The sequence below is a fragment of the Plasmodium cynomolgi genome, chromosome 12 (genome assembly GCF_000321355.1).
Source record: "Plasmodium cynomolgi strain B DNA, chromosome 12, whole genome shotgun sequence".
NCBI classification, from domain to species: domain Eukaryota; phylum Apicomplexa; class Aconoidasida; order Haemosporida; family Plasmodiidae; genus Plasmodium; species Plasmodium cynomolgi.
Window position 1 is genome coordinate 2,744,955 of NC_020405.1, and position 12,420 is coordinate 2,757,374.

At 38.2% G+C, this 12,420-nt stretch overlaps 2 protein-coding genes across 2 annotated transcripts; one reads left to right on the top strand and one right to left on the bottom strand.

The window, feature by feature from the left end:
* Window positions 1–1,449: 1,449 nt before the first annotated feature.
* PCYB_127210 (serine/threonine protein kinase) lies at window positions 1,450–5,487 on the top strand (the record flags this gene model as incomplete). Its single annotated transcript, XM_004224055.1, has 2 exons — window positions 1,450–2,067; window positions 2,122–5,487. The coding sequence occupies 2 exons, from the start codon at window positions 1,450–1,452 to the stop codon at window positions 5,485–5,487; spliced, it is 3,984 nt and encodes a 1,327-aa protein (XP_004224103.1).
* Window positions 5,488–6,137: 650 nt separating this feature from the next.
* PCYB_127220 (guanine-nucleotide-exchange-factor) lies at window positions 6,138–11,336 on the bottom strand (the record flags this gene model as incomplete). Its single annotated transcript, XM_004224056.1, has 2 exons — window positions 6,138–11,171; window positions 11,232–11,336. 2 exons carry the CDS (start codon window positions 11,334–11,336, stop codon window positions 6,138–6,140), a joined length of 5,139 nt encoding a protein of 1,712 aa, XP_004224104.1.
* Window positions 11,337–12,420: the final 1,084 nt, after the last annotated feature.

The following is a 12,420-nucleotide window of genomic DNA, read 5'->3' on the forward strand; positions in this document are numbered from 1 at the left end:
TACACACATGTGTATATTTTTTCTCATCATTTTTTTGTTGCCTTATTTGAACAGCATTTTGCGCCTCACGTACTTACCCATTCGTTTATCTACCTAATTACCCGCTCATTTTCCCACTCCATTACGCATTTATTTTTGCGCAGCATGTAAGAGTAATGAGTAATCATTCCTCACTCCCCAACATTGTAATAAAGCCTTCATTAGAGTATTCATTTTTTTAAGTTGCTAAAAAATATATGTAGCACATGCCCCGCAAAAGAGTTAGTGAAAATTTTTTGATCCACTCTGTTTTTTGTTTTATGCCCTACGTGTCCAATACAACACGCCATTATGATCTTTAAGCCTTCCCCCTTATCAGTCCTTTTTTTTAACCACAATGGAGGAGGTATTTTATGTAAACCTCATGTGCAAATGTGCGTACGGTGTGCATATATGAATTATACGTACGTGTAAATGTGCTTGTAACACTTATTTTTTTTTTTTTAAGTGAAAAATTTAACAATTCAGAAAAATATGTTCTTTCATTAATATGAAAATGTATACTAATTACGACATGTGGTGCACAGTATACAGTATTTACACTCTGTGCAGTCACTTTTTACAGATTTTTTGTAATTAGGTGTGCACAAGTGTGTACCTTTTTTTTTTTTTTTTCCTTTCCCGATAATTATGTTACTCCTACGTATTTTTTCCTATCCTATGCTCCTAAGTTGTACGTCTTTAAAAAAAAAATTTCCTATAAAAATAAGGAGGTTAAACAATGTAGGTAAGCCCTGCTTGTAAGTTTAAGAAGTTGGACAATATATGCATACGTTTAAAGAATTGCACATGGAAGGCGTAGCGTGTGGGTATTAATTTTTTTTTTTTTATATTGAGAATAATTAATGCGTGAAAATTTCTACTTAACTTGAGTGACACTTTTAAATAGGAACAACCTTGAAGTGCGAGAGAAGCTGTGCAAGGCAAAGTTAAATGACGTAGAATGCGTCACAAGCGTAATGCGCGGCAAACAACTGACGGTGAGAGTTTCGTGACGGTGACAATTGTAAAATCGCTTGTAAGCAAAAGATTACACAAAAGGAAGTTGAACAATAGAGTAAAAAAGGACATTTTTCACATTTTTGAAATGTTACCAAGGGGGAGAGGAAGCTAAAAAAAAAAAAAAAAAGAAACTTGTAAAAATGTGTACATGACAAATTTTCGCACTAAATGAAACTCAAGTACGCGTTTTTCACACCGCTCGGCGTGGCTCACCCATTACAAAGTACATTCTACACAATTGCTTGGATTGGCCTCAAAAGATTTGCTCTTTTTTTTTTCTGTTTTTTTTTCTGTTCTTTCCGTATATTCACGAGAAAAGCACAACTAATTTACAAATTCATTTACACAATCTCATCTGCGTTTAGTGTTACTCCTTCTTCATGTAACGGCAATTTAAAATAATAAAAAATGCTGAACAAGGAGGATTACCTAATTTCCCTTTTTGACGTAGTTGAAGGGTTCAACAATTACTGCACATTGTACAAGAAGAAACATTGCAGCAGTTTTATTTTTTCTAGTAAGGTGCTTAAGCAAAATGAGAGAAGTAAGGATACACATGATTTTAAAAAGGCCTTTAGCGGCTTTGTAAGCAAAATAGAATTTTTACATTTTCACATTGTGGAGAAGGGCAGCCCTTATGAGAATGTCCAGAGTGCATGTGTGGGACGGGGTGACTGCAAAAGTGAGGAACCTCGGGGGGAAATGCGTCGTAAGGAGAAAAATGATCGTTGCGGAGAGCAAGCCAAAAATGGACTCCCTCAAAATGGATTCCCTCAAAATGGATTCCCCCAAAATGGACTCCCCCAAATTGGACTCCCTCAAAATGGATCTCCCCCAAATGGATCCCCCCAAAATGAATCTGCCCATAATGACACACATTCTAGCAGCGAAGTGAAGCAGCACGATGGGGGTGAAAACAAATTAGACGAAAGGGCAGAATCGGGGAAGGATCACGACACGGAGAAGACAAATGAGGAGGATTACAAAAACATTTCAGGTCAGACAAACTGCTTCGACATCCACGATGTAGAAAGGGAAGGTAGAAATAAAAACTATTCTTGTGGTGCCCATTTGTCACAGTCCGATTTCAGCGACACGGATGATTCTCCAAACAGCACAGATTTGTGCGACGAAAACAGGGACCTAATACTTAGCCAAAGAAATGAAACTCTAATCAGATACGTCGCAGGCTTAGACTATGCACTAAATGTCAGGAGAGTGTCCAAGGAACTGTTAATAGAAGAAATTAAAGAATTTTTTAAAGTGCATAATAGCAACGTTAGATTAAGCGAATACTCCTCCTTTTTAAGTGACGAAACTATGATTATGTTAAAGAGGAGGACCCAAAATGATGACGATGCTGACGGTGGCGGTGATGATAACGGTGGAGATGGTGATGACGGTGGAGATGGTAATAACAATGTCTATGATTATGATGATGGTGGTTATTTAAATGTGGAGAGGAAGTATCTACATAAGTGTAAAAATAGAACCTTTTTTTTCTCCATCCCTGGGAACTATTTCTTTATAAAAAATTACGATGACCAAAGTAGGGACACCTTTTCCACCTCCAACTACACGAACTATGAGAGAAGCTTAAATGGTATTACCCTATATACACTGTCGAATAATTCGTCAAGTATAAACGGAAACAACTGCAATTTGTATACGGACAATGTACGAAGTAGAAATGACTCTTACAACAAGTTTAGCTCCCCAACATTTGGAATGGAAGTAGAGCGGCAGATGTCTCCTAACTTTGGTACCATGGAGGAGGAAAACAAAAGTGCACATGGTGCGTCTAACGAATTTGAGAAGAGTTCCTATCAACCTAATGAAGAAAGGGACAATGCCTGTTTGACACCCAATTTGAAGAGTAGCCCGAGGAACGAAAACAATATAAAATTGAACAAATCGGAAAGATTCATTCCGGAAAAGGAGAATCATGTAAGCGATTCTTCCCCTAATAGCAGTGACAGTTACAAAAATTATGACGGAATAGGCAAAAGTGCTACCAATAAATCGGAGAAGCACCACACATATGAGATTGACACAGTACAGAGGGAAAAAAACAACCTAAATAGCAACACGAGCGATTTTTACCAAAGTATAAGTGACTTCTACAAAAGTAAGGAAAATGGTAATAACTCCTGTGAGGAAGGGAGCAGCACCTGCATGAAGAATAGCTCCCTCTTTTTGAATAGCAATGAAACGAGTGTACAAACGAATAATAAAAGCTACCAAGAAAATGAAAAGAACATAATTAGCCTATTCTTTGATGACGAGCTGTCAAGCGCGATAACTATAAATAATGAATCCTCCTTGAGTAAAGGAGTGGACAGTTGCAGTAGGCATCTCCTCCATGATAAGGATATTCCAGATGTAGATGGGGGCAAATTTGAGCAGAGTGATAAGGATGTACCAAGTGAGGAGAACCACCACGCTGGTGTGGAGCAAGCAGTAAAGTACGAACGGGATGAGAGCAAGTGGCTTGATGAGTACTGTGAGGGGGATTACAATATGTTTAGGTCAAAACAGATCAAGAAAAAAAAAGAGCTAACACTTGGGTGGTCAAATGGGATACCCAATGGAGAGGAAACAGAAAAGGGATCCCCAGAAGAGGAACAAAAGAACGTTAAAACGGACCGAGTTACCATTTGCCATAAAGGCAGCCATAATGGAAGTAACCGCGACAGTAACCTTACCAGGGTTGACCAAAATTGTTGTGACCACACGTATAACGCAATTAACCTAAGAATCATATACGAAACTAACAAGAGCGAACTGAATTCCAAGGGGGAAATCCATTTTTTCCCAGGTCAGCTAATTTTGAATAAATATAAAGTGGTAAAAATTTTGTCCAAAACTAAGTTCAGCACCACGCTTAAGTGTTTAAATGTGCTATACAGGAAAGGGAAAGGTGGGGGTGATGTTCATCGCGTAGATAATTGCACGCAGAGTTATCCTAGGAAGTGTTCAGTGGGACATACAAGCCATTCCTTAGTGTTCAACAATTCTACCATTTTAGAAGATTCGACAGGAGAAAGAACTGCACGTAAAAAACTCCAGGAGGGACAAGAAAAATGCATCTCCAATAACGAATCCCCTTTTGGAGCCAAAACTGAGAGGGATAAAAACTACAAGTACGTCTGCTTAAAGGTAATGAAAAATGGAAAGAGCTTCCTAGACCAAGGATTATTCGAGTTGATCGTTCTAAACATGCTATCGAATGAAAGTAGCGATTCCCAAAAAAATGAAAACGGAAACACGCACACAAATAAGAACATTATTCAACTGTATGATTACTTCTACTTCAAAGAACATCTAATCATAGTGACGGAATACATGCAGAGCGATTTGTACAATTATTTTATTAAAAAGGGTAAGATAGGGACTCTAGGGCAGCTACAAATATTGGCCAAGAACTTACTGGAAGGCTTGGCGTTTATCCATTCCAAAAATTTAATACACTGCGATTTGAAACCTGAAAATATTATGATAAACATGAAAAGGGGGAAGAAGAAACTGAAAGGAGTAGACAAAGGGGAACGCTTAGAAAAAGGTTTCGACTCAGGTTTAGTAACATTGGGTAGTACACATAGGAGCAATCCGTCCGCTCACAACGACGTGTTTGTCTCGGAAAAGGAGAAGTTCTGTTTTGCAGCTAGTTTGAAGGATAAACCAAGTAGTAGTGGTAGTAGTTACAGTAGTAGTACCAACAAGGCTGTAGCCAAAACACACATTTTTAGTAGCGAAAAATTTGGAAAAATAAAAATAATAGATTTTAACAGCTCTATATACGAAAGCGACAAGCTAGAAATGTACATTCAAACGAGATCGTATAGATCTCCAGAAGTTTTACTACAACAAAATTACGACAAAAAAATTGATATATGGAGCTTAGGCTGCATATTATTTGAATTTTTAACGAAGAAAATTCTATTTGATCATCAAAATATATATCGATTTATATACTCCATAGCGTCCTACATTGGACCCTTTCCATTTTATATGATAAAGGGTTGCCGCATACCATACCTTTTCACAAAGCACGGATTAATAATTTTGAGAAAAATGAGTGTTGACAAAAGTTACGGCAACAGCGTTAAGGAAGAACCACTTGATGAGGTGGATGACGAACCGGTATTGTTTAACTCAAAAGATTTCTTCCGATTAAATAAAAAAGAAAGCCACACAAATGATTTATTAAAAGGTACGCACGCAAATCAGGGTTCGCAGAATGCGTCCAAGGGACGTAAAGAATTTTATTATGATGTTTGCTACCCAAGTGACAATCTGCTAAAGCGTAATTTTCAAATTGAAGATACTTTGTTTTTAGATTTTCTCTTGTCATTATTGCAAATCGACCCGTGCAAACGGCCCACTTCGGATGAGGCGTTGAAACATCCTTGGCTGAAGCCGAACATTTACCATGACGGGTTATGACGAGACCGTGTCGCGGCACTGGATAGCTACTATGGAGAAGGGTTGCTCACATAAAAATAACCGCACAATGATACGACATCACAAACGTATTACATAGTTACGCGCACGGGAATGCTAAAAGGTGCGCGGGGAGGTAGTGGGAGAGCAACAGCCAAGTTTGGTACACACCTCGATAGGAATTTCCATCACAAAAAAAATAAAAAGTTAAAAAATCATAGCACAGATGGGCTGGTATATCACAACTAGGGGCAGCACATCACATACAACATGCAGTGGTTGCACAAATTGGGGAAAAGTAACGCTGGACAACGAAACATAAATCAACAAAGTTAACAGAGGACGCATGTGAAAATAACCTGTATGGAATCGATTTTCCAAACTGTGGAAGCAAGACAAACATTTTTGCGTAAATTTTTTTTTTTTTCGTAGTTTTAGCAAAACAGTGATGCTTGATTTTTTCTGTAGTTTTTTCCAACCAATCGGATGAGCAACTTTTTACTTCTGCTTCAGGAAGGAACGCTTCCGTTTATGTTTAAAATAATTAAGGGGGTCAACAAGGTTGCTTTCATTATGTTATAAACCTGTTTGGTTATTGTTAGCAAAGGATTGACCCCTACATGTGTTCCGCGAATAAATGGGTGACTCTGGGCTTAGTTTTTAGCCTCCTCATTTTGTTCGCCCGTCTGTAGATTTGCATCATCGTTGTCCTTTTCTGCCTTTTGGTCAGATGGTTCTTCCTTTTTATCTAGCTTCTCCGTGCCTTCATTTTCTTCGCTCTTCCCGGGGTCATTGGGTAAATTTTCCGGCTGCTGATCCGTTTGATCATCTGCCGTTTTCGATTTAGCGCTGGGATCCGCATTACTGTCCGTTGCCTCTGACTTAACGCTATATTTGGTCAACAAGACATTTAGTAACTCTTCGAAGATATTTTTAAATTGCTCATTTTGGTTGTTATCTGTGTACAGAATGTAGTAAACGATGACGATACTAATCCTCACGTTGACTTGCAATTTCGATATGTTTTTAAAAACTTCCTTGTCGGACTCGAGCAAGTTTTCCGCTTTTTCTGCCTTTTCCGCCTTTTCTGCAGCTTCCAGATTGTACGCATTTAACAGCTTCTTCTCCTCCTCATTTAGGAAAGAATAGCCATTTTTTATATGCGCAAAGCAGTTGACACGATGATCCTTCAAGCAGTACGCATAGGACGATGAGACGTAGATCATATTTTTAATATTCTCGATAAAGGTTTCTTTGTAAATATTTAAAATTTTCTTCGCTTCTTCCTTAATCGTTAGTAGTGCGTGGTAAAAATGCTTCAAAAAGTAGAAGATACAATTATTTTCACATTTCGTTTTGGTGACAATTTTATTGCACGATCTGTCATTATTTAGGCAGAGCAGCTCATACAGGTTAATGTCATTCGATTCTCTGCAATCAACTGGTGATGTCGAATCGTTTTTTTCGTTGGTGGGTTCGCTATGGTCGTTATGGGACCCCTCTTTGCTTTCATCGATGTGCTCGCATCCATCCCCCGCGTAATTCAGTAACGAATGCAGGAAGGACAAAATGATGTGACTCACGAAGCTTATGCTCATGCTTTTCCTGTAGCACACGTTGTCGTAGCTTAGCATTTTCTTGGCGTACAAATAGCTGAAGTAGTAATTGTACTGCTTATGCAGCATGGTGTGTATATAATAATCATTGGCATAGTTGAACAAATTGGTTAGCACATTTAGATCCTGATCCACCGTCTCTAAGTTTTTGTAATTAATAATGCAGCCGCAGTTTTCGTATTCGTTCTTCTTCCACATTTTGCTCGATATGTCGTTGTTCCTTTTGTTGTACAGGTTGAAGTTGAGGAGGGCTTCCTTGCAGTAGTTGTTCTTCGCGTGCGCAGCTGTGTTTCGCTGATCATTCTGGTCACACTGGACTTCGTTCATGCAACTTTTCGCTCCACTGTTCGCTCCACTGTTCGCTCCACTGTTCGCTACACTTTTAGCCTCCTTGCCCCCCTTTTCAGCCGCCTCGCCCCAATGCACACTTTTGCAAATAAAGGGGAAGTAGTAATTGTACGTGATGAGGGGCAGGATGATAAAGTTGCTTATCAAGTCTATCAACTTTTCGTCCCTATATACGTACTTCTCCTGTTTGCAATTTTTTTCGCTTTTGTTATTGCCGCTACTCGCCGAATTTTCCCCTTTGGGCTTTTTCACCTTTTTAAAAATATAATTCTCATTAAACAAAAACTGCTGCAGCTTTATGTAGGCTTCACTTCTGGTTCTCTTGGAGCTGAAGGAGCAAGCCAGAGACAAAACAAAACATATGAGCAGAAAGATGTACATTTTTTTCAACTCGATGATGTTCTCAAATGCGATATCTTCCTTGTACTCTTTGCACAAACTGGAGTTATAGTTGTCATTTTGGCAAGATCCCTCTGTGTCGTCTCCCTTATTTGTTCTCTTCGAGCTGTTCATATACATGTACGTACTTTTATAATATATGTTCGAAATAATGTGAAGGCACTCTGAATTAATGGACGCGATATGTGCATTAATTTCTTCCTTCTTATTATTAAAATATAGCAAATAGGGGAGAAGGGAGAGAATAATATTTTCAATATTAAAATTGTTCAATTTTAGCAGCACATTATTATTGTTAATAATGTTGTTAATACTTTCCGTGTAGATGGTTGCCTTTTCAATGTAAATATAAATATCTTTATCATTTAACGAAATGTTCGTGTTGTTTGTATTTTTGTACAGAATATTGTTCGGCGTGATGAGCTGCAACATGTGCAGGTATATGTTAATGATGCAGCTGTTCACGTAAACGTTTTTCGAGATTTTCTCCAACATGTAAATTATTTTGTCGATGAATCTATAGAGAATGTTCTTTTTCAGGAACTGTAAAATGTACATAAGGTATATTCCACAGAGGAAAAAAAATTTGCTGTTTTTTTCCCTAAGCTGTGCATAGCTACTGTCTGCGAAGATGTGCACACTGCTCGATTTGCTTGTTCCCCTTTTGCTCACTTTCTGTTTGTCATCTTTGTATATACTAAAACAAATGTACGAGAAATTGATGATGCTCATGATGAGCTGTTCAATGAATAGCCAGTCCTCTTCTGCTTCCGTCTTTGGAATTTTTATAAGAAACATGTTTTTTTCTATGTCGTTTATGGCTACCTTTTCCTCCTTGTAATGTAACTTTTTGTTGATATTTTCGAAATTCTCCTCATAGATCTGGTATGACAACTTGTGATCATTTGCGATATCTTCTTCCGTCACAAATTTTATGTCTTCCATTTGGTAGTCCTTAAAAATGCTATTATAAATGCTCACAAAGATGCTACTGTCATAGTTGATTAGGAGGAATTTATTCAGCAGGTTAAAGAAGTGCTCAAACGTGATTACGGTAATTTTTAGGTGCATAATGTACGTTTTTGTGTACAGGTTCATCTTAATTTTGTCCATTAGAAACTCCTTTCCTTTATCTGTTCGGATGCACTTGTTCGGGTTGTTCCTCAGGTTGCTCCTCTGGTTGCGCCTCGGATTGCTCCTCGGGTTGGTGTCCTCGTGCATCATTTCGCTTGCGCTGTGTGTATTTGCGCTGTGCGTGCCACTCGCGGGGAGGGGTCCGCAATGCGCTTCGGCGTCGTTACGCTCATCGCAACTCGCATCGATGCTGTCGTCCGAGCTGGCTTCGTCACAGGCGTCCTCACTGCCACCATCGTCATCATTGGCGTACGAGTAAATCTTATCAAATTCGTCCTTGTGTTTATGCGGTTCGTCCTGTTTTTCTTGGGAGTCCCCCTTTTGTTGCTCAGCTCCATCTCCGTACGTTCCACTTTGTTCAGCAGTTAGGTCATTCTTTCTTATAAAAAAGGAGTCGCTAGATATGTCGCTGAATTCTGAGTCACTGGACGTGATGTTGGTCGAATTGTCCGTGTCGTAAATATTATTCAAAGTGAGGTCATACCGATTTTTTTTTTTTTCGTCATCCTCGTTCTTTACCGCGCTTCGATGAGTGTCTCCCCTTAGGGTTTCTTCTACAAGTAAATTTATCGGAGAGCTCATTTTTCCACACTTCTGTTGAGCATCCCCTTCTTTGAATATCTTTGTAGCACTCCTTTTACCCATTCTGCAAATCATGCTATACAACACATAGGTGTAGTTAATCTTAAAATACATAATGTGAAAGAGCATCTGTGACGTGAGCAGTTTTTCCTTCGTGTTGCAAAACAAATCGAAGGAATTATCCGCGTTTATTAAAACTGGGTTGCAGTCATTAATACTTTCGTAGGCATTATGAGTACCGACGCTCTTATCATTTGTCATATAGTTGTGATTCGCTATAATTTGCATTTTTAGGCTTGAGTTATGCAGATCGGTTCTACTTCCCTGGGCTGCGTTATGCTGTTCACTGTGCTTGGTAACTGAACACTTAATCATTAAAATTTTGATCAAGTATACAAAACTGGTGATGTTCAAATTGGTAATCATATTATTGTAAAAATCGTTTATGGTAAAAAAGTTGTAAACATCTAATTTTAGTCTTTTATAAATGGTAACATTGTCTATGATGGAGCTATTATCCACATTTTTGGGGTCCACTTTAATATGTACATATATATGGTTGAGATTATCTTCATCATTATCATCTTCCTCGTCATCGTCATTGTTATCATTATGTTCATCATCATCGTCCTCATTTCCTTCATCCGTTTGTTTTATTTCTGCATTAATAATAGACATGTTATTCGTTTTCTCCTTATGTGCATGTTCCTGTGTTTTGTCTTTTTTTTTTCTTTTCTTTTTATCATCATCGATTTTCTCAGAATAGCTTTCTCTAAATATGATTGACAAATTGGAATTTTCATTATTGCTATGTCTGGAAAAGAACATACTACTGAATTCGTCTATCCATTTTGACTTGTTCATTTTTTTAATATTTTTTTTGAATATCAGATGTGGGTGTTGATAAATTTCTGTTATGCTTTTATTGATATTATATGTTTCCACGCAGTTTCCCTTTTTGTACTTTTTGTGGAGGAAATCTTTTTCGTTATTAAATTGGGCACTGTTTATATACATGTGGGGATAAAAAAAGATGGGGACTAAATCTATGGTAATTAATTTGCACAAAACATTTATGTATATTACCCACCCGTCTCGAAATAAATTGTGACACCTTTTGATGAGATGAAATAAGAGGTACAGTAATGACTGTGATTTTTGCGTCAAATAAAAATTGATGTATTTAAATATATAACACATTTTATTTATATTTTCTACATCATGGTAGTAGGCAAAATTTGTTATGGCCATCTTGAATATGCTCAGACAATTTTCTGTCAAGTTGTAATCACTGGTACGCTTGAAAATTTCGAAAAAAATCGGAATGAAGTTATTCTTAATTAACAATTTGTTGATGTCAAATTTGTAGAAGTACACCTCCTTTGCCTTAAATGAATGATAATTTTTATACTGTTCTTTCCTCTTTTCGAGTAACTTCCAGTACTGATTGTCATTTGTGTAGGAGCTCTCTGTGTTGGAGAACAGCTTAATTTCTTCATGCAGTATGCAGTTGTACAGATTTTCCAAATATATTCTATCTATATTTTTTCCGTTATTTATTCCCCTGTTGTTTTTAATAAACTCTTCCAACTTCATTTTGTTTTTTACCTGATTATTGTGCAGATCTGTGTTCAACATAATGATCGAATAGGTTAATATAAATATAACGTCGCTATTTTCAACAATGACATACTTCTTTTGCACTTCCTCTTCGCTCATCAGTTGTATTTTCTTCGAAATGGAGTGCACATTTCTGTGAATGTAATCATTCATGTCGACGTCTTTTTTTAGATTAATTTTTTCCTGCACATTGCTATGTTTCGAGGTTTTTTTTTTTTTTTCTTCTTCTTTTCGGGGCTACCTTTTTTATGCTCGCGCGGTGCGTTTCCATCTGTCTGCTTCGGTTCGCCGCTTTCACTTGGTTGGTTATTACTACCGTTGCCACTACCCCCTTCGTGTGAGCTATCATCCAGGAAATCTATCAAGATGTACCTCTTCGTGTTGGCCAGCTCCTCCTCCTTCAGCAAGCATTCAACTTTGTCACCTTCTTGGTGGTAAACCTTATCTAAGTCTCCACAAATCGGATTGGAATAAAAAAAACACAAGCTGAAATGTTCTAATATCCTCTCAATTAGCTGAGCTTCCCCTGGTAACTTGAAACAGTACAAGAACAATCTCAACGAGGACAGTAACGACAAGTTGCAGAAGTCAAACAGTCGCACGTAACTCTTCAAAATGTTTATATTTTTTCTGTGCGAAATGTATTCCCCCACAAATTCTTTGTCTAGAAAGGGGTTATATCTGAGAAACTTGGCTATGGACTTCAAAAAGTGTGGGTCCTCCATTAAGTTCCTTTGCGCGTTACTGACAACGCTGTTTCGTTTCACGATATTTTGTGAGCCGCTATTCTCCGTGTGGGCAACGTCCTCCCTGTTCGCATCGCTAGACCTTTTCTGCTTCCTGTTTTCTGCCTCTAAATCGTTTTCTCCATTTTTGGTGTTCACGTCGTCCGAATGCACCTCGGACGCTTTTGTTTCTCCCACGTTTGTGTCATAATCCGTGGCTCCGCTTGCATTTCGGCTTCCTGACGATTCGACGTGGGAGTGGGATTCCCTCTTCTCGTCCCTAACATTACTGTTATCCATCCCCCCCTTGTCACAACTGCTGCTTAGTGGTCCCTTACCGTTATGATCTTTAACAAACTGTTCCACCTCGTCTTTTATTATGTCACCATTGGATTCGTTTATTACAGAATGGGGGTTGCTGGAACGAGAGTTGAGTCCCTTCTCTTCACTTTTCGAGTCACTGGGGATATGCGCTTTGGGGCTTGCAACATCCCTGCTGTTACTGGATACGT